Below are 20580 nucleotides of genomic sequence, written 5' to 3'. Positions count from 1 at the left end.
AGCCAGAAACTTTCTCCACGTCCAACAGAAACAATGCCAGCCAGCAACATGCTGGCCAAGGCTCAGCACATCAGGGATGGAGGCAGTGCCAACAGGATAATGTATTTAAGGAGGAGAAAAATCCCAGGGCAGCTGCAATTGGGACAGAGGAATGACAATACAGAAGAGAAACAGCCCTGCACAGACTATCATGTGTAAAGAAGGAAGAGGAGGAAGTGTTTCAGGTATGGAGTAGAGATTCCCCTGCAACCCATGGGGAAGACTGTGGTGAGGCAGCTACCCCCCCTGCAGCCTGTCAAGACTTTGTATTCTGGTTCTACTGAAAAGTGTGTCTTGCAGAACCCATACAGGGTAATACAAATACTGTATTTAGTTCCTGCACTACTTAGATTTCTGACTGCAAAGACCTCCTTTTCTCCCCACCTTTATTTTCCTGTCTCTGCTGACATTATTCTTTCTAGGGAATAATAAACAGCATTGTGTAATAGTCTATGTATGATTTCCAACCCAAGATTAATCTGTGTGCTGCTTGGCAGTTTGTAATGTAGGAATGTGTGTAATGGTAGGAAAATGAACCAATTTTACTCCATACCTTGGTAATGCAGTCATCAATTCTCTCTAGGTGCTGTAGTTGTTTTAGGATTCACTTTTGACAGATGCTTTTTAATAGGTACATAATTTGTAGCAGTTGTGGATATAACCTTGGAAACATGAGCTGTTGTGTAAGCCAAATGCCCTTGCTAGTAGAATTGCAACAGTATTTTAAGAGTTGTGGATTGTCTCATTCAGATCAGATAGAAACACATGAATTTATTTGAACTGTAATATTGAAGTCTTGCCAAGGTGCTACAGAATTTACAGTTTTACATTAGTTTTTTTTCTTTTTTTTTCTTTCCCCCTGCCTCCCTCCTCCCCTGCCCCCATTTTCATTGTTGAGACTTGGGTGGCAGTATTTTTTCTTTGCAGTGGAGATGTACAACATGCACCTCTATAGTGACACTATAGCCAGCTGGCAGGGAGCAGGCCTGGTTTATGCTGATCTTTCCTTGATTTGCTGTTACTAAGAGGACCTCTGTGGATCCTCTAGGTGGTATTAGTTGTCACAACTATTTTTAATTTTTTTTCCTTTCTGACCATTTTACATCTTTGTGACTGATTTCTGCCTTTTCTAGTGTTTGGTAGTTTTGTGTCTGCCATTCTCTCCTCTTACTGTCAGGTCTTTTTTAAGCAGTGAGGCTCTTATTTGCAGTTTTACACACCAACAAGCACACATGCCCTTCTGTCTCAGCTTCTTGGGTTCATTGGTGACTGCATTTTGAGAAGGATATACAAGCTTCTTCATACTCTAGAGTCTCATATGATAACAGAACCACATCAGCAGATACTATCTTTTGGATAATTATAGCATCCTTACTGACAAACTGATGATGTGCAGGTTAGATGTGTAGACTGTGAGACTGTCAGTTGAGGATATTTTCAGATTTGAAGGATTGTGATTAATGGCACAAGGTTCGGCTGGAGGCCAGTCACCACAGGTTGTACCACAGGGTTTGGTACTGAGACTGGTATTCTCTCATGCTTCATTTAATAATCTGGGTGACAGAACAAGAGGGTGCCTTCAGTAAATGCCCAGAAGACAACAAAACCTGGTGTTCTGGAGTGGTGGATACAGCATGATGTGTTCTAGCTGACCCTACTTGAGCAGGGAGTTTGGACTAGACCAAAGTATCTTTTCACCTCAACAATTCTGTGATTCTGTCCTCTGCTCATTGCTGTAACTTACTGTGGTTGTGTTCCCTGGTCTGGCAGTTAGATGAGGCAAATATGTTCCACAGAATCTCAGCATGGAAGTTTTATGCATAAGTAGAAATAATATAGGCTGTATCATTGCTCTTCTCACCCAAAAGGCAAAAAATATAATTAGAAACAAGTTTTTGTAGCTATTTCCTTTGCCTAGGAGACCTGGTCCTATTTTATAAAAGATAGATGATAGTATTGGCATGCCTTCTGCTGTCTTTAAAGTGTAAGTGCTAGATTACAGAGACAGATGTGCAGAGTCATTGTAAGCAGATGGAATAGGAAAAACTGGTGAAATTTTATAAGGGTGGTGTCATATTGTAAGTTGTAGCACCTGTGTGTGTCCAGTAGCAGATGAGGGCTCTGGATGTTAAACCCAACTTTGTATTGCTTCTGAACCTAAGTAATGGAATTAAATGTTTACAGTAAGCCCTGTCTGTCTTTAGTGTGTGCTGTGTTCAGATGTCATGGTATTGAGCCATGGTGTGGTGCAGATGCTCAGACTTTCAGGAAGGCACAGAAATGCTATAAAAAATGAAGGAATGAGTTCTGAATTTTTTGTTAGGGCTGGGAATTTGTTGTATATGGGCAAGTAGCTGTTAGAATAGTGAGGGAAGACTAGCAAAACTTGAATTAAGTATGAATATGTAGATGAAACCTCTTGAGTTTGTTGAGAAAGAGTGGTCATTTTGGTGTTTGTTAACATGAATATTTAAGCAGGTTTGTAGTAGTTTGACCTAATAATGGAATAGCTGTTCATACTAACTTGTGGTAAGTATGATAATGAAACTAGGAAGATAAGGAACATATGTGAATATAAATGACAGACTGTACCAGTTTACAATTCACTTTCACATTTAATGTAAATCTTTATTTTAATGTATTGCAACAGCTTCTTCAGTTTGTGCTGGGTTTTTGGAGAAAGTGCCTTACTGAAGCATAAACCAACTTGCTGTAGGATTTGTGATCTGTATTATAAATGCATCATGATTTGTATATACTGTTGAGAATTAATGTAAGCGTGTGTTTTGAATGCAGTGTGGAAAACTGTTAAAAGCATGAGTGGGAATAACTGCATGTCACTGTTCTGTTTTTCACTTCACTGTGCTAACTCTAGCATCAAAATAGCCAATGGCATGGTTGGAATTATTTCTACCTTACTTCTAGGGATCAGATGATTGCCTTGTAAAAATCTGGGCAACTGATGACGGAAGGTTGTTGGCTACCCTGAGAGGGCATGCAGCTGAAATATCTGATATGGCAGTAAACTATGAAAACACCATGATAGCTGCTGGAAGCTGTGATAAAATGATCCGAGTTTGGTGCCTTCGAACTTGTGCACCCTTAGCAGTCCTGCAGGGCCACAGCGCATCTATAACGTCATTGCAGGTAGGTTTTGGCTTTGCAAAAATGAGTCATGAGAACATTCAGTGTAATAAAAAGGCATGCCTGGCAACTAAGTTTGAAGTGAGAAGGAATTTTCATTGTATACATTGTGAAAAAACATGTTTATTGTCAAAATGCCTGACCTTTGAAGAATTCCAGACATACTGCTTGTTCAAAAAAATTGCATGACACATGTGGGCAGTTATGTTTTGAAGTACCATTCCTTTGCAGGCTGTGATTCTGAGCACAGGTGCATTGAGTAAAAACTGCAGTCACTGGGTGTACTTTGGTTTGTTTTTGTTTAGAGTTATATGCTGTTGTGCAACTTGGATGGTGGGGAGGGAGGAGGAACCTGGAGTACTTTGGGAAGTAACCCAGAAGGGTTGTTTTGGAGGGAGTGATGGAGCAGCATTTTGTTATTTTAATGTTCACTCCAATCTGTTTCCCTTAAGCATGGTTTGATACTTGATTTTATTTTTTTTTTTTTTATTTTTTTTTTGGTGAGATGAATTGTTGAACTTAATAGCACATGTGGAACAGATTAACAGGAGAACTTTTCTTTTTTTCTTTCCCATTTTTCCAGTTCTCTCCACTATGCAGTGGCTCAAAGAGATACTTATCTTCAACCGGGGCAGATGGAACTATATGCTTTTGGCTGTGGGATGCTGGCACCCTTAAAATAAAGTTAGTTGCTATTTTATTTATTGCTGCTTCTGTTTATGTAATTAAGAATGATGTACAAATATGGAGAAAAATTTTGACTAAACCAAGCTTGTCATTGACTATTTTGGTATGGGATTGTTTGGTGTGATCTATTTCTGATGTAGTTATAGCTTGCTTGCTTATTTCTTAAAAACTAAGTTGATAATACAGCATTTTGTGAGATGATAATGTATATCTGTTAATTTAAAAAATGAGTCTACATTTGGGTTTTTTGTTTAGTATAATGTCAAAGTTGGCACTCCATTTTTCTGGTGCCATCACAATTTCAAATTAAATGAAAATTATGTTGTTAAAGTTACTGCAATTTAGACTGCAAAATCCACTTTTAAAGGAGACAGTAATGTCCTAGTATAAATCAGGATGGGATATTTTTGATGTTTGTTCTTTCCTTACCTATATTACCCTTTCATAGTTGCTCTTGGCTGTAACATGGCAGAAGGCAGAAGTCTTGGACAGCTGTGTGGTGATGGCTGAAGTTGTGCCTAAAATTTCTGCCTTCAAAGATACTAAAAATGTTGTCAGGACTTTTGTATTTAGTTTTTTAAAATCAACTGTCTTGGCGGCTTTCAAGTGGTCTTTGTTATTTATTTTCCTTTATCCCTAAAACCCATAACTTAAAATTGGAAATGATTGTTTTAGTAATCATTAGTGATTTAGCTTTGATAATGGGATGTGTTTTTATGGATATATGCTACTCACAGATAAGTCAAATTTCCTTATAGTTTTGGTAATTGCTGATAGAATCTTTTTCTTGCAGTGTGCTGAGGTTATGCAGAGCTTTCAGGCACACTTGCATGGGTATTTTTCTAGTTGTTTGGGCCTTAACTATTTTGATGTTCTCTCAGTGTTTTGTTTTGTCTTTTGGTACTTTAAATTAAGCTATGTCTCAGGTTGTTACTCCTCTGCTGCTTAGTGCATGCTGTAATCAAATTAAAACTCCCCTTTTTACTGAGGGCAGGAGGAGACATGCTTACTTTTGTGTGAAGCAAAGGAGTTGCCGTTGGTTTATTTTTCTTAAGGCTTCCTAACTCTGAGCTCTTGTTGACAAGATGAAATCTTAATCTGTCTGATTGGTAAACCTTTTGAGCCCACATGTTTTTTTCTTTTATCTTTCTCTTCTTTCTTCTCCTTTTCCTAAGTAAAGTTTTAGTCTGTGGAATTGATTTTTGAAACCAATTCTGTCATTAAAAAAACGTGAATCCTTGAGAATTAGGTAGTTTACAATATATAAGATGGGAGGTGAATGCTTAGAAATGATGAAAGTTTGAATGAATCATGGAGTTGGATGGGATTTGTCTTGAGATAAAACTTAGGGAGAAAATTGCTGCTAGTTATGGCAGGGGATTCTCAACTAATTCCTTTCCATGGTGATATATAATTGTAGAATAAAAATTTTTAGTGAGGTGTGCTCAACAAATATTAAAGGAATAAAAGATATTTGAGGAATGCTTTCATGTAGAAGTCATTTCAACAGGTGTGATTAGACAGGGGCATAGAGAAAACAGATCAGTTCAGCTGTCTTGTGCAGCACTGCAAGGAAGTGGTTTGGTAATCTAAGTCATGCCAGTGACTCGTATTGCTTAACAAGAGTGCAGATGAAATGTTGAGACTGGAATTTTTCTGCTAGTTTTCTGATGTGTAGGCCATCTGGAAGAGAGTATTGCTGGTGAGGTGGGAAGTTTGTCTTTCCATTTATCCATGTAGTAAAAAATACAGGCTTGCTTCTTTTCAATATTTCTAAAGAGGAGGAAAGCTGGCAGGGACAGTAAGATCTTTTACCATGGTTGTTCAGCCTCTGAGTTTGCTGCTGTGTATCTTGGTTCTAATACAACTCCCACCCCAGGAAGGGGAAATTTGGAGCTTTCAAACAAGACCAAGAGTTCTGAGTAGTTCAGTAGTTCAGGTGAAAGATGCTGTAACATGCTTAAATCTTGACTTCATGTTCCTCCTGACTTGACTGTAGCCTGCTTTACAGAAACACAATTGCTATCAGAGGTGATAGTGGGTTACTCAATTATCCAGTGCTTCAAGTGGGGATGGGTGGTGAAGTCTTGAAATTTTAGCTACTTAAAAAATAAAATCTATATATCCCACCCCTGCTTTTTGTACTCAACACTACTTGAATCACTTGGTAGTGGGCAGCCATCCTCATGATGATCATGTGGTTAATTTTCATTTCAGGATGATTGGCAGTGCCTTTAGTACTTTGCTGAACTTTTTCATGGAGTACAGGAAAGGCAGAGTTGACATTGTGTTCAGTGCGCTCTCAAATCAAAACCAATCAGTTTTGGTCTTAACTACACTGAGTTGTATTTCCTGTTTGGCTTTTTTTTTTTCCTTATCTCTTCAAATGTTTATTTTGTTTCATTCTCAGATTGCAGAAATCTTGTAACTCAGCTTTGCCAACAACTCTGCAGTTAATAGTATTTAATGAATAGTATGTCTGAAAGAAAGCATTTCCCTTGTTGGTCTCCAAATTTTTATAACCTTGTTAATTGAGGCATATTCTGTGTTTGGGTCAGACATACTGCCCAGTCTGGAGATGTTGGTGGCACCTCTGTTTTGGTGAACTGCGAAAGGACACATTACAATAGATTTAGTGTCATAGGAAGAAAGAGACATTGGCACAGCTGACCACAAAATTCTCATGTTCAAAGGAAAATGAGAAACCTTGTTCACATGGTTCTGTGACTAGTGTGGATGCATGTTCTTTAGTATTATAGGAGCACCTGTGTGCTCCTCTTCTTTCCTTGAAGAGATTTATAGCCAGGAAGCTACGTGTATGTCTAAAAGCTGTAACATTCCAGGTAAATTAATTCAGTTTCCAAACAGGAAGACTGGCTGTTGCTGCAGGCAAGGAATTCACAGAATGTAGCTCGAACAAGATGGGAAAACAATTGAAGATTTAGGCAATTGAGTCTTATCCTGTATTTAGTCTTTTACTATTCTGGGTGGTAATAGTAAACACAGGAGTTGGATCCTGCATAAGTCTATAGTAGGGAGGAGTGAGAAAATCTGCCTCATCAGAAACTGAAGAATCATGTGCTTTGTTGAAGTTTAAGGGAGAATTATTACAACTGATCAGCGCATCACAGTTAAATTAGTTGTACTGTGAAATATTTGCCTATATATCTTTTCTGAGGAAGACAGTTTTCTTTTTTCTTCTGCCACCTGTTTGCATCACAAGTTTCCAGTGTTAAGCTGTTACTGACAGACCATATGAGCAAGGCAGCAGAACTGTCTCACAGATTTGAATAGAGGAGCTGGGTGTACTGCTTTTTTTCTTATCTATCCTCCCATAATTTTAAAAAGAGGGGAAAAAACCCCAAGAAAAACACATGCTGATTTTGACATTCCTATTTTGGACAAGACACTGATTTTTCAATTATCATCAGTGTGAGGGATACTTCCCCTTTGCTTTCTTATGCAGAAGGCACTTGATGTTAAAGGGGCTGGTCATACATCAGAATATGCTGAACCTTTTTCACTAACTTGTGAACAAAGACTTAAGTTATAGGTTATATCACACATCTGTTTTCTGAGAAGTCTCGCTTTAACCACTACATTGCCAGAGTAAGACTAGTCTACAGATTAGATTAATTAACTAATAAAACAATAAATGCTTTGAAAATATATGTCAAGTGAAACACTGTCCTGGATAGAATCAGCCTTTGTCCCCTTTCTGCCCTTCACAAAAATACTGATTGCCCAACTCACTTTGCAGTCTGCTCTATTGTAGTAGAGTGATGTAATCTCTTGTTTCCTAATGCCTAAAATAGCACACATTGGAGAGACATAACTTTGAGAATTTAAATTGTTTATCTGAACTAGAATGTAAGTGCATACTTGCTCTATTTTGCAGCTGTCCTAACTCTGAAGGCAGAGTTCACAAACAACAGTGGAAGAAAATGACAGCCTATTTATCTATTTGCATTTGTTCCAAATTATGTAAACTGCATATTGAATTGTCTGATAGTTCTTGTTAGTATCTTGGTTAAGAAGCATTTAAGCAGTTTTGTAAAAAAAGTCTTTGTCTTGTTTAATGTATTTTGTGAAGTTACCTTGTTACAAATTTTCAGGGAGTTACCTTAAAACTCCTGCAGGAAGGGTCACAGAAACATCCTATGCTGAATGGATAATTTGGAGAAAGGTTTAACCATTGCTGATATTTATTACTTTGTTTTATGCATAGACATTACTAAGGTTTAATGCTTATTGCGTTCTTTGAGATAGCAATAACTGATTAGTGGAGAAAGATTTCTTATGCATCTGCCTTCAGGTGAAATATACAGGCCATTTTGTTTTTAAAAGAGAACATTTTGGCTAAGTTCTGAATATGCATTCTTTTATGTTAGAGCAAATCTTTAGTGATGACACTCGTGGGTGTAGTGCTGCTGTTCTCTCGTAAGTTAATTCTTTGAGGGAAGATTGCAGATGGCATACTGTGCAAGACCACCTACTGGTTTGAGGTTGCTGTAATGCAGGAACAGAATTGAAATAACGATTGAAGAACTTGATCTGGTTTGTTTTGGTTTTACACATCCTTAAAGTGCCAGATCCACTGAAGCTTTAGGTTTGCTTGCACATCACATTCTGAAATGCCTAGAAAAAAGTGAGGGTACTAAAGTAAAATCCCTTACAAACTTCTAGCCATTGTCCTGACAATTTGGGTACTGTTTGAAACTAGTCTACAAGGAATATATGTAATTTGAAGAAACTCTCATATTCTAATACAGTGAAAAACCCAAAATTTATTTTAATTTATTTGATATCCTTGCCTATAAAGAATACCCAGCTCTGTTTCTCTCTTGCAAAAGCAAAAACAAGCATATGCCACTGGAGAAAACCTGTACATTGAGTGGTTTAAAACTGAACATCACAGGAAACTGACTCTGTTCTGCCTTACTGTTAACTTCAGAAAAGTCTTTTGTATAGCAATATCAGAAGGGAATGGGATTTAAGTTATTTTACAACTCCTTGATGCCTGAATTGCTTCGTCCATCTGGATGTCTTAGTTTCCTAAAGATCAGATCATGAAGCATAGTCACACAAAATTGTTTATAAATGGGCAGCCATCTGTTCCTTCATATTTAATTTTATCCTTCTGTCCTTTATTTCTAAGATACTGACTTGTTTTTTGAAACCCTATTAGGAAATTATTTAACTGTTTGTCTTTTTTTATTTGTAGTCCAAGGCCAACGAAGTTTACAGAACGTCCTCGGCCTGGAGTCCAAATGATCTGTTCTTCTTTCAGTGCTGGTAAAATACTTCTTTTTCCCCTTCTCTCTTTGTATGAGTGTAAGAAGTCATTTGAAGTGTAAAATAAAATACAGTAGTTACTGTAGCATATTTCTTTTTAATAAGATGGATTTAAGTGGCTATTTAAAAAACCCAAATATTTAAAATAGAAATTCAGAATTTATGCATTAATACTTGCTGGTACAGAAATTCTTAGAAACAGTTAAATATGAAATGTTATAAGTCTCTTGTGACTTAATGCTTTTTCAGAACAGGATAGATATATACTTTTTTCTCAGAATAATTAGGAGAGTCAGCTTTATCTGAGGTGTAATATATGGGGATTTTTACAAGAAGGGTCTGATTACAGAGTTCTCACGGTCTGGGTTTCATTGATTTGAGAGCTGGTAAATGAAGAATGGTACATAAATAATTGGATAAAATATCAAAATGTGCTGGAGTTCTAATTCCATGTGATTTTTTTTTTTTTTAAGAGGGAGGCTTCTAAGGGCTTAGTTGCAAGCAAATTACTCTGGATAGCTAATCTTTCGGCTACATCTGCTGATGCATATTTATTGACAGCAAATGTGAGGTAATTCAGCTCCAGTTAAACTTGGGAGTTTATATATCTTGTTTTGACTTAAAGGTCAGTTACAGGCATAGTTGAAATGAGATACAGCTATAAATTTCAGAGAACAAGTTGAAATATTTGATGTTTCATCCCTTTGAAAATACTGTAATAACAGTAGATTGCCCTTTTTTTTAAAGACTTATCTGTTTGTTTTTCTCAGGTGGAATGTTTTTGGCCACTGGGAGTACAGATCACATCATTAGGGTTTATTTCTTTGGATCAGGTCAGCCAGAGAAGATATCAGAGTTGGAGTTTCATACTGTAAATACATTTTTTAAAATTACATATGTACTTGATTAAAGTAATAATTTGGATACAAGGGGATAATTTGGAGAAATTTGATTTCTTTTTTCTTTTTCTGCTCTTTTTTTATATAGGACAAAGTTGACAGCATTCAGTTTTCTAATAGTAGTAGCAGGTAAGCACACTATTCAGAGCTAGCTTTTTTGACCTTGTAGACATTTTTAAATACCAGTTTCCAGAGGTAGTTATTAAAAAAAAAGAGCTTTGTTTTGACTTTAATCCAGTAAAATCATCTGTAACTACTGGAGTCTTTTTAACGGTATCCTTAGTTTTGGTTTTTTTCATTGTAATGATTGAAGTGTTTGAATTTGTTAATATTGAGTATAGAAATACTTGAAACTTTTTCCTAAGAAATATGTGTCTATACATATATTCACATATCAGATACATGTACTTTTAGATATATTTTAATGTGTAAACTTTTTCGCAGTTAAGTGACAGAGAAATTGTCAAACTAGATCTGACTATGTTTTGTTTAGTTAGTCTAATGCTTTTTTTTTTTTAACGTTTCACTTTAAGTTCTGGATGTTGGATATGAAGGATGCTAAAGAAAACTGTTTGGTTATTATGAAGCATCTGACACTTTCACTTATTTAATGTTCTAATGTACACTTTTATCAAATAGTTGTAAACCAAGCTTCACCCACCTCTTTTTCCTCCTCCTCTTATCCTGAACCTCTAAAAGGGGGAAGAAAAGGGTGGGAGAGAAACTCGGGCTAGGAAACACTTCTTCATATAAATATAATACTTGCTCAGTATACAATGCTAACTTATTTGAAATAGGTTTTGTTTTAAATCATGTCTGTACTTCTACTCTCCTCTTGACTTGGTGTGATAGGTCAGTCCCTTGGAATGTTCATTGGGTTGTGGTGTCCGTCTGCCAGTGTAGTGTCATAACACTGTCATAACTCAGCAAGGTGCACCTAAGGTCATAGAACAGTTAGTTTGGAAGGGGCTCTGGATAAGGGAAGGAGGTTTGACTTTTTCAAGGCCTTCAATTTTTTTGCTGGTATGGGAAGTGTTTTTTGTCTCAAACCACTTGTATGGCATTCTGACACTGTTTGGACTTCTTACTCATACCTTCTGGTTTTGAATTCTAAATTCTTTAATTTTTAAGTGTCTTTTCTGTACAGATCTGCCTTTGGTCTCTGAATAACATTTCCCCCCTTTTGTTAGATTTGTGAGTGGAAGCCGTGATGGAACAGCACGAATCTGGCAATTTAAGCGAAGGGAATGGAAAAGCATTTTGTTAGATATGGCTACTCGCCCAGCAGGGTAAGTGATGTAAAATGTTCTGTTATCACATAGATTCTTGAGGGACTTTATAATTTGCTGACTTACTAAAAAAAAATTTAAAAAATACAGTGAGAGAAAAGAAAAAGAGAAGGCTTAAATTATTAGTGTTTAAATGCACAGTATGCTTATCTATCTCTTGAAATCCAATGAAAATAAGTATTTGACTACATATTCAGCTGTGGAAATTAACTTGTTCTGATAATAGTGCCACTAATATTTTGATTAGATTAAAAGAATAAAAGATAATCAAAACCCATTGAAGGTCAAATTTATATGTTTTTTACATAGACATTTATTTTTGGAGCAAGAAAACCAGGGCGGATCACTTCTTGAGACTGCTTGCATTTTAGTAGTATTTACAGATATTGTGGAGTGTGCATGACCAGAAAAGCAGTTTTGGATCCTTTTCATACAACATGCCAGAGCAAAGAAATTTCTGGCTCTTTAATGGTTTCTCATTTGTTAAACCAATCTGAGAGTTTACAAGAGTTTGTAGCTATGGGAAACTTCCGTACACTAGAACAAGCAACTAAAGAGGCTTGAAGATGGAGAAGGACTTAATAGGAATTGTGGCTTGCACCTTTTTATTTTGGCATGAAGATGTTTTCCAGTTCACATAAATTAAAAAGATTTATAACAGGTTTAAGGGACCATCCTCTTCTCCCTTACTGTTCATACTGAGCACTTTGAAGGATATTCAGTAGAAAAAAAACAACTATACTGGTTTCAGGAGTAATCTGTGGAAAGATATCTGGAAGACCAAAAGGGATGGAAGAGAAGGCTAAATAAGTTGTGATTTAGTTAGATGTTTAGATCAGCCATTATCTTGTCAATTACGGACAGATGCAACAATAGATAGGTATCAAACTGTTGGACAGGAGTGTATAAAACACTGGTACTTTGATAACAGACTGAGTTACTCTCAGTAGAAATTCTCAATTTTAATTGATACTGGGCAAAAGAGCAATGGATTCTTCTTCATTGTGGTCATAAATGCTGAATTCATCTGAGAAACTGAAATGCTCATTTTAGTAAAGCACCTATAGCAGAATTCTGTTTATCCTTGTGACAAGAGGAATAAGTGCAGTCCCAAATTTGATCTTTTCTGTACAAGAACAGTTTTATCAAAGAAAATGAAATCGCTGCACTGAAAGGAAAGAGTGAATACAGCTTATAAAGCCTCCTGGGTTCTGCATTGAATCTAGAAGGGAATTTGGCTATAACTACATTTTCTATTATTGAGTTTTACAATACATACTATTGTGCAATGTGTTGTTGTGCCTACTGTAGGGAAGATTCTGTATTCTGTCTGCTTACATAGTGGTAATGTGTTATTGTTGCGTTTGGTTGATGTTTTCATAGAAGTAAATGTGCTAGAGAATTCAAGGGTGATTAGTTTTTAAATCACAATTGCCAAAAATATACTTTTGAGTATTCTGATAGATTCTATTGTAGATTTGTGTTGTTTGGGTTTCATTCAAGATTAAGTGTCATTACCAACAGTAAAGTAATGCCAGGGTAGTGGTGTAAGACTAAATATTGCATGAGAATTTAGATAATTTTAAGGTATAGAATACTTTTCTCTGTATTGAGAACTACTTATTGCAAATATTCTTTAGGACAATTTACTGCTACTTGGTTGATTAATTTGGATTTTTGTTATTTAGATGTCACAAAATAGTACTGTAGCTATCAATTTAAGTAAGTTAGGTCATGTATCAGAGGGCATTTTCTGGAAGATCCTTTAGTCATTAAGTGTCTACAATTCTTTGTCATTGCATGTGCTGCATTATAGAAAACATCTTTAATTTCTCTGGTTTCTTGAAGAAATATTCTTAAAAAATACAGCAAAATATAGAAGTATTTTCACTCATTATTAATTTGGCAAAGTAGGATTACTCTGAAATTTTTTACTCTTCTGTTTTAGACAAAGTTTTCAAGGAGTTGAAGATAAAATCACAAAGCTGAAAGTGACCATGGTGGCATGGGACCGCCATGACAATTCTGTTATAACTGCAGTTAATAATATGACTCTGAAGGTCTGGAATTCTTTCACTGGCCAGCTCATTCACATTCTCATGGTAAGGTGTACCATCTGGATTTATCAATCTTGAATGCAAAATTTATTTATACATCATCAACATTCCTCCTTATATGTTTTGTCCTGTCTGAAAATTGCCTTGACAAATGTTTCCAGATAATTGAAGTGTAACAGAGATGTCTGTCTGCTGCTTATTAGAAAATAAAAACTTAAATCTGCAAATAACCACTGTTGTTCAAGATGTCTGAAACTAATTTTGGACATTTTAGGTTTTGGTTCTTTTCTTTTTTTTTTTTTGTTTTTTTTTTTTTGTTTTTTTTTAATGGAGTTCCATCTTGAAGGAGAGAGGGAAACACTTGTTTTTTTAATCTTTATTTAATGTGATGTTTCAAAATACTTTCAATGTGTAAATTTTTCCCCTTTAACCAGAGACACTTCTGCAACCTAATCATCCCATGAATACAAAAAATTAGTCTTCTAACTAAAATAAATCAACAGTTTTACTAATGTCTGACACTTCTTTTGTAATTGAGAAAGTTAACTCTAGGTAACTTGATACTCTGCTTAGAGATAAAAATACTTAATGGAAATCTCTAAAATACAGCATCAATTTTGAAGATGCTATTTTTTGACTTTAAGTTATATATTTCATTCTTTATGACTTTAAATTAAATTTCTAACTGATACTCTTCTGGAAAATGGAAATCTGTGTAATATTAAGACCCAAGATACCAAGTGTTGTGGACACTAATACTTTAAAAATCCTCGTTGAAAGTATTAGGATGTACTTGTGAAGGAAACATGCTTGACTTAGGAAAGTAAAATTGCAACTGGAAAGAAACTAGTGTAATCCACTGCTACCAGAAATAAAAAAGTGTGGTTAAAGTAGTTTTTTGCTGGGTATTTTCCCAGGTTAATGTGGCAGCTGCTAGTGTTACCATGAGGTAACATGGTACAACAACTTGAGGCCTTTAGTATTTGATACAATACTTTTTTTCATTCTGCCATGACTTCATTTTCAGGGACATGAAGATGAAGTTTTTGTGCTTGAACCTCATCCGTTTGATCCAAGAGTTCTGTTCTCTGCTGGACATGATGGAAATGTCATAGTTTGGGATTTGGCAAGAGGGGTCAAAATCCGGTCTTACTTCAACATGGTAATTATTGTGCTTTATACAGATATGCCAAAGCAATCATTTTAAACCTTTGCTTTTAGTACATTCTTATGTAGGCCATCTTCAAGTATGATTTATGTATAGAGCAAGATCCTGCATCTGGTGAAGTCACAAGGAATTCCTTTTCAGTTCAGTGGGGCAAAGAGTAAATCTGTTAAATGTTAGAAGTTGTTTCATTGGCTATATTTCATAGTGTTTTATTTCTATATGCTTGATCCACACAAAATTTGAACATTAGTTACATGGTTAGAGGTCATGTATAAGAGACAGGGTGATAAAGACCCTCCTTTAGTGCTCTTTTTCCTGCCTGGGGAGCCAAGGTGGAACTTGGTTTATTTTTGCATTGCAAGTTCTTAATCTGGCTAAAGCTGTTCAGGACTCTCCCGATCTCATTCAAGGTTGTTGTTTGTTGCCTTGGGCCGTTGGATGGAATTCTGTCAGCTTTTCTGTGTCGAGCTCCTCCACATGCAGGTTTCAAATTTGGTCCGTTCTGCACTAAACTGATTCTCCTGAAAGATGAATGTAATAGGTATTTTCATCTGTTTCTTGATATTAAGTGGGTCTTTGTATGTATCTTGTTCCTCAAAAAGGTAATGATGTATTGTGTAATTCAGACTCTGTCTCTTGGACAAAATTACAAAAGCCTTTGTAGAATAGCCACAATGATTTGTAATGCTTGAGAGTAGGCAAATTGGCTTCAGCTGTAGTGGAATAGCAGTCTTGGAGACCAGCATAAAGATCATCTAAAGAAGAGACCTACCACTGATACATTTACAAGAGGATAAGGGACATTTAGAAATTACCTCAAGCCAGGAAGGTCACTGAACCCAAAGAAAGTTTTTGAGATGTGCAATACAGTAGAATTCATAAGCTCTCTGAGAAAATTCAGCCAATCTTAATCAGAGAGAGTGCACCTAGATTCCTTCAGCAATGACCTAGGTTGAGTAGTGTTCTTTCTGCATTGATTTCTGTAACTAAGCTTATGAAGGATCCAAGACAATCATATTGGCGCTATGAGCACACATCTTCATTACTTGGTGCTATTCACTACTGCCAGTTGAGGTGTATGTTCTCATTGCATAGTTAGCTTGTGTTTCCAGTTCTTGTTACTATGGATGTATGACGGTTTTCATGGAGTTTAGGTCTGAGCTCATCTGCTCTTTTTAAACCAAGTCCATTTAAGAACTATCAGAATCTAAATTACAGGTGCCTGTGATATTAGGCAGTCCCCAAAAGACTGAAATACTTGTTTCAAGATGCCATGCAACATAAACACCTAGAAAAAGATAGTAGTCACATATATTTTAATATCTTTGGAATCAGAGAAATTTGTAGACAATCAGAAGACAGCAGCAGCTAGTAATCTGTGCTTTGTGCTAGAAACTAGCACGAGAAGGTCTGCCTGCTGTGTGAGGTGAGGGCAATTGTAAATCTGTCAATCAGTTCATCTCAAACCAAGGAATTACACCATCTGAGCCAGGTATGCAAGAGAGCTATCTCTTTGGACTGAATATTTCACCAGCCAATCTTCTGTGTTTGATGCTTCAAAAGACATGGGTGGAAATTAGAGGTTTTCTTAGGTGATAGGTAGCAGGCAGAGGACATTGAGCAGTCTTCTCTGCAGAGCTGCAAAGCTGAAGTGTTGTGGTTTACTCCAGTGGGATAAATGAATTCATACAGAACTGCTAGTCTTACCTTTTTCCTGAATGCCAAATATCTGTTTTGCAGTTCACAAATCTCTCATGATTGCCTGGTCTGTGGTACAAGAAGTAGCACTTGGTGGCTTTCTCATAACAAGACTTCCTTAAAAAATGTTGCAGACCTTGGGGGAGTTGATTAAATTAGCAAAATCATAGATGAAAGTTGGCTTAATGTTAGTTCAGTCAGGTATTTCTATCCTAGATGAATTGCTTTGTACTTCTAAATCCTTGTGGCAAATCCCTGCAGTAGATTTGGGTATTTTTAAATTACTTTGCACCCTGCCCCAAATGCCTTCATTGTCAACATAAACAAAAAACTTAAAAACAAAACAAAAATAAAACACAAAAAAACCAAAAAACAACCCCAGGGGTTGTTAAGTGTTAATCAGTTTGAAACTTAATTCTTTTATCCAGTCAGTGACTATGAAATATACCAAATATACTGTTTGTTTTGAATTTAACTTAAACTTTGATTCCTCCATTTATTTGTTCCTTGCTGGTTGCAATCTGGTCCCACTAGGTGACTCTGGTGGTCCTGCAGAATATTCTTTCCCAGGTTTTTAAACTGAAGATTTGCTATTAAATCAATTGTCATAATTTTGGTTAATTTGAAGCATCTTTGGTACGTGTGAAGAATCTTTGGTCCGTTTGAAGCATCTTTGGTCCGTATGCCAGATTTTTGTCTTTATCATTAATAGTAATCTCAGTCCCATAAATGAGTGTCACATGGGTTTACTCTCAGTAAGTATATATGCTTTATATATTTCATGTTTTCACCTGTAGTCTTCATTTCATTTGGTCTAGTTGTGTAAGTATTGCCTAACTTGATGTTGAAGTCCGTGGACATTCAGAAGTAGTTTAATTCAGTGACTTGAGTCACCTACACTTGAGGGAGTGTATTCAGTATTCCAGAGAATTAAATTTGCCATAGAAGTATCAAGAGTGTGAGATGGTTAAAGTATTTTAGGCTGAATTTTGAGATTCAGCAAGTAAGTCCTGAGATGGTTTAAATTGCATGTGCAGATACAGGTATTTAGTTTTTGGCCTATGTCATATTCACACCACTCCTTACTTAATACAGCTGCTAATGAAGAATGTGTTCTTGGTGCAATATTAGGCAGTTTCATCCGCTTTATCTCCCAGGTACAAAGAAGCATTTTGGAGAAAGGGTTCTGAAAAACTTCAAGTGATTCCTTTAGAACTGTTACAGAGCTTATGTATTTCACAAAAATAGTGTTATTGCTACAGAACAGCACAGACTCTTTAAATGTTTAAATTGTAGTTAATTTTGCTGAAGTGTGTATGAGCTGTAGGTGTCTTGGTAGATGATCCAGGCAAAAAAATACACTGAATGGTGGGCTGTCTGGTGAAAGCAGCTGTATGATAATTTACATGAAGATATATTTGAAGTACAGTTCCTTACTCAAAGCTGCAATGAGGCATCTGGATCCCTTGTGTGGTAAGGCACCTTTGTGACAACTGAGGGAGGTCCTGGCTTTCCTAAAGGAGTCTACAGGAGCAGGTGGCACTCATTTTTTTGGATTATCTTAGCTGTTAGAGTTAGGAAATGGAAGATGTGGATTCTATTTTATACTCAGTAGTAAAGAACTCAGCTCAGTGTCTGCCAGTTAGTTACTCAGGAGAGCATCTTGGCTATAAATGCCCTAGACAGGATTTCTTCCCAGTTTTCTCAAGTTGTGCCACTATGGAGAGATGTGAATTTGTAGCCTGTGGGTTAGGCACTGGCTAGTTTTCTTGGGTATACAAATCATGTTCTGGGTCAATTAGAAAGTGATAGAAATTCTTTGCCTTCAGGCAAGCTTTTGTGTTTGCAGGATTAATGTTCTGTCAGGTCATAAATAGAAGGTGTACACCACTCAGTTCTTGTCATAGCATTTGTTTTCTTTCAGGTGTTCCCACTAAGTTACTTCCTAATAGATCTAATGCTGATGGTTTGTTAGGAATGTCAGGGCTGGCATTTGGATGGGATGTGCTGCAGCTTAGCCCTTAGGCTTTAGACAGAAGTTTCTCAATGTTGAGAACATATGAAGGCAAAAAAGGAAAACTATAGGGATGTAATATTTCAGATCTAAATGGAGATGCCTAGTAATGTTAGGTGGATGCATGGGTATTTGTTTGGTTTGGTGACGGGATTTTTGTTGATGGTGTAATTGAGACATTAAGTAATGGTGTTCATCGAGTCTGACCCTAAATAGGTTTGTGGCATTACAATGCTGCCCTTGGCTGTTAGTTTTTTTGGACTTGGGCAGTTTTGCTAAAGCATACTACCCTCTAAGCAGTACCTCCTGGAGATGGCCTCTGCTGACTCAGACTGCTTGCAAAAAACATTTTTTCTGGGGCCTCTGTGTATAGATTTCTCTTGTGATAAAGCTGATAGTTCTTGTCCCATGAGTGGGCTGCCCTATAAAAGAATGTTAAAAGAAGTTTCCTAAAGATTTTAGGATATGTATAGGCCTGTAGTTCTGTCCTTTCTCTTAGTTCTTTTGTTTGCTTGTTTTAATTTTTTTTTAATAATTTGATTTATAACATAGGTTTATGAACAGTTGCAGAAACACATAGTGACTCCTGTTGCATTAAAGTATGTTTTTGAAACTATGAAGCTATACTACAGTAGCAAGAATGAAAGATTAGGGGAGAGCAGGCATTTTTACCAGTTTTTGTCACTGCAGAATATTGAAATTCTTACTGTATCTTTGAATGTCATGGCATTGCCTGAATCTGATATCTGACTAGGCAGATCCTAGGTAGGCATTGCAATTACTGAAACAGGAAGCCTGTGTTTTAATTATGACAAGCTTTATGATGTTTAAGAAATCTTTGTGTAATGTAGAAATTAATCAAGTAGGACTATCAAAGCCTTTAAGGAAAAAAATGTTCTCCTGGACAATGGATTTAATAAAAATACCCAAAGAGAACCAACAACAAAGGATCTTTCATGACTAGGTGTTGTTCTTCTGTCTTACTTGATTGACTCTCATTGTGAGTTGCTTCTTTGAGAATTCAGGCTCGGCAGTCAGCCTTCTTATGTCTGACATGTGTGCCTTGGATGCCTCCTGTGTGCCTGACAGCCTGTCAAGGTCAGCCTTTTGCTTATTTGTAATCTTAATGTGTTCTCAGTTGTGAGGTGTTGGTTGGGATTGATTCTTGTGACATTACCTTAATGCTAAGAGTCTTTCTGAGCATTGTTGTGTGTTAGGGTGTCCTTAAAACACTCTGGGTGGTAGTTCTGGAACTCCCTTGGAACTCAGGGCTGAGATGGCCTAAGTTCTTCCATCATATTGTGAGGAATGCTTTGAAATACTGATACAAAAAGAATGTTTTTACAGTTTGGTATTAAATTCACAGATCTGAAGTACTTCAAAATCCTCTTACCTTTGTGACTATCTGACTTGCTGGAAGGCTAAGCCACCTTAGCCTTCAACACTTACACATCACAGTATGTGTATCTTAACTGTTGAGAACTGTATGATGAGTCTTTTTCTAAATGCCAAATCACGTTTCATGAAAGCGTATAGAAATACCAAGGGTATGTTTCAGATATGCATTACAGTTTGAACTCTAAACTAGTCATTTGAAGCAACCTTCTGATTCTTTTGGAGGAGGAGGAAGAAAAAGAAGAAATTCTAACTGAACCTGCTCTTCCCCTTTCCCACCTTCAGGTTCCTTTGAAATGACAAGTAACTCAGTTATATTTGTGAAAGAAAATCTCCCCCAGAAACACCACTGTTCTCCTCTGTTTAAATGCTTATTCTTCACTTAATAAATGCTGCTTGCCCTGGAAACCATATTGATAGCTCAAAAATAGCAGTGTGATGCTTAGTGCTTGAATTGGTATTTGTCATTCTTATGCCTTCTGTCCCACTTTTATGGAAATCATCAAGAAAAAGAAATAAAACAAAATTGCAAGGCCTGAGGGGCAGGCTGATGTGCCTGTTGCATCGCTACTGGAGAAAGATACAGGCCACAGTTCCATTTCTTGGCTGTTTTTGAAAAACTGATCTTGGAGCTAAGATACGGTATTTCCCTGAGACCTGGAAGGACAACAATGCCTTTGACAGCTGTAATTGATGTAAGGTATGATGAGGCACCTCACAGGTGCTAGGAAAAAAACCCCACTGATTTATAAAAATTTTTCTTTTTAACTGGGGCATATTTTGCTCTAAATCTCTGTATCAGAATCCTAGCTGTTTTCTTTGTTTCTAGGCAGTCTTCTGTTAGAAGCTCAAGATGAATAGTCCCACACTTTGATTTAAAATGCACTAGTTAGAT

General features: G+C 36.5%; 1 protein-coding gene across 1 annotated transcript in view; it reads left to right on the top strand.

Annotated features, from left to right (window-relative positions):
* The window catches only part of PHIP (PHIP subunit of CUL4-Ring ligase complex), a 105970-nt gene that overhangs the window by 23759 nt on the left and 61631 nt on the right, over window positions 1-20580 (top strand). Inside the window, exons 8-15 of the mRNA XM_086876353.1 lie at window positions 2965-3186; window positions 3767-3867; window positions 9095-9165; window positions 9936-10036; window positions 10153-10193; window positions 11255-11353; window positions 13302-13455; window positions 14438-14572. Coding sequence (XP_086732479.1) covers window positions 2965-3186; window positions 3767-3867; window positions 9095-9165; window positions 9936-10036; window positions 10153-10193; window positions 11255-11353; window positions 13302-13455; window positions 14438-14572 — 924 coding nt within the window. The remainder of the gene's footprint in view (window positions 1-2964; window positions 3187-3766; window positions 3868-9094; window positions 9166-9935; window positions 10037-10152; window positions 10194-11254; window positions 11354-13301; window positions 13456-14437; window positions 14573-20580) is intronic.

This window comes from Cyanistes caeruleus, chromosome 2, assembly GCF_971803275.1.
Source record: "Cyanistes caeruleus chromosome 2, bCyaCae1.hap1.1, whole genome shotgun sequence".
In the NCBI taxonomy this organism is placed as follows: Eukaryota; Metazoa; Chordata; class Aves; order Passeriformes; family Paridae; genus Cyanistes; species Cyanistes caeruleus.
The sequence above is the reverse complement of the archived record's forward strand: the minus strand, read 5'-3'. Positions and strand labels throughout refer to the sequence as shown.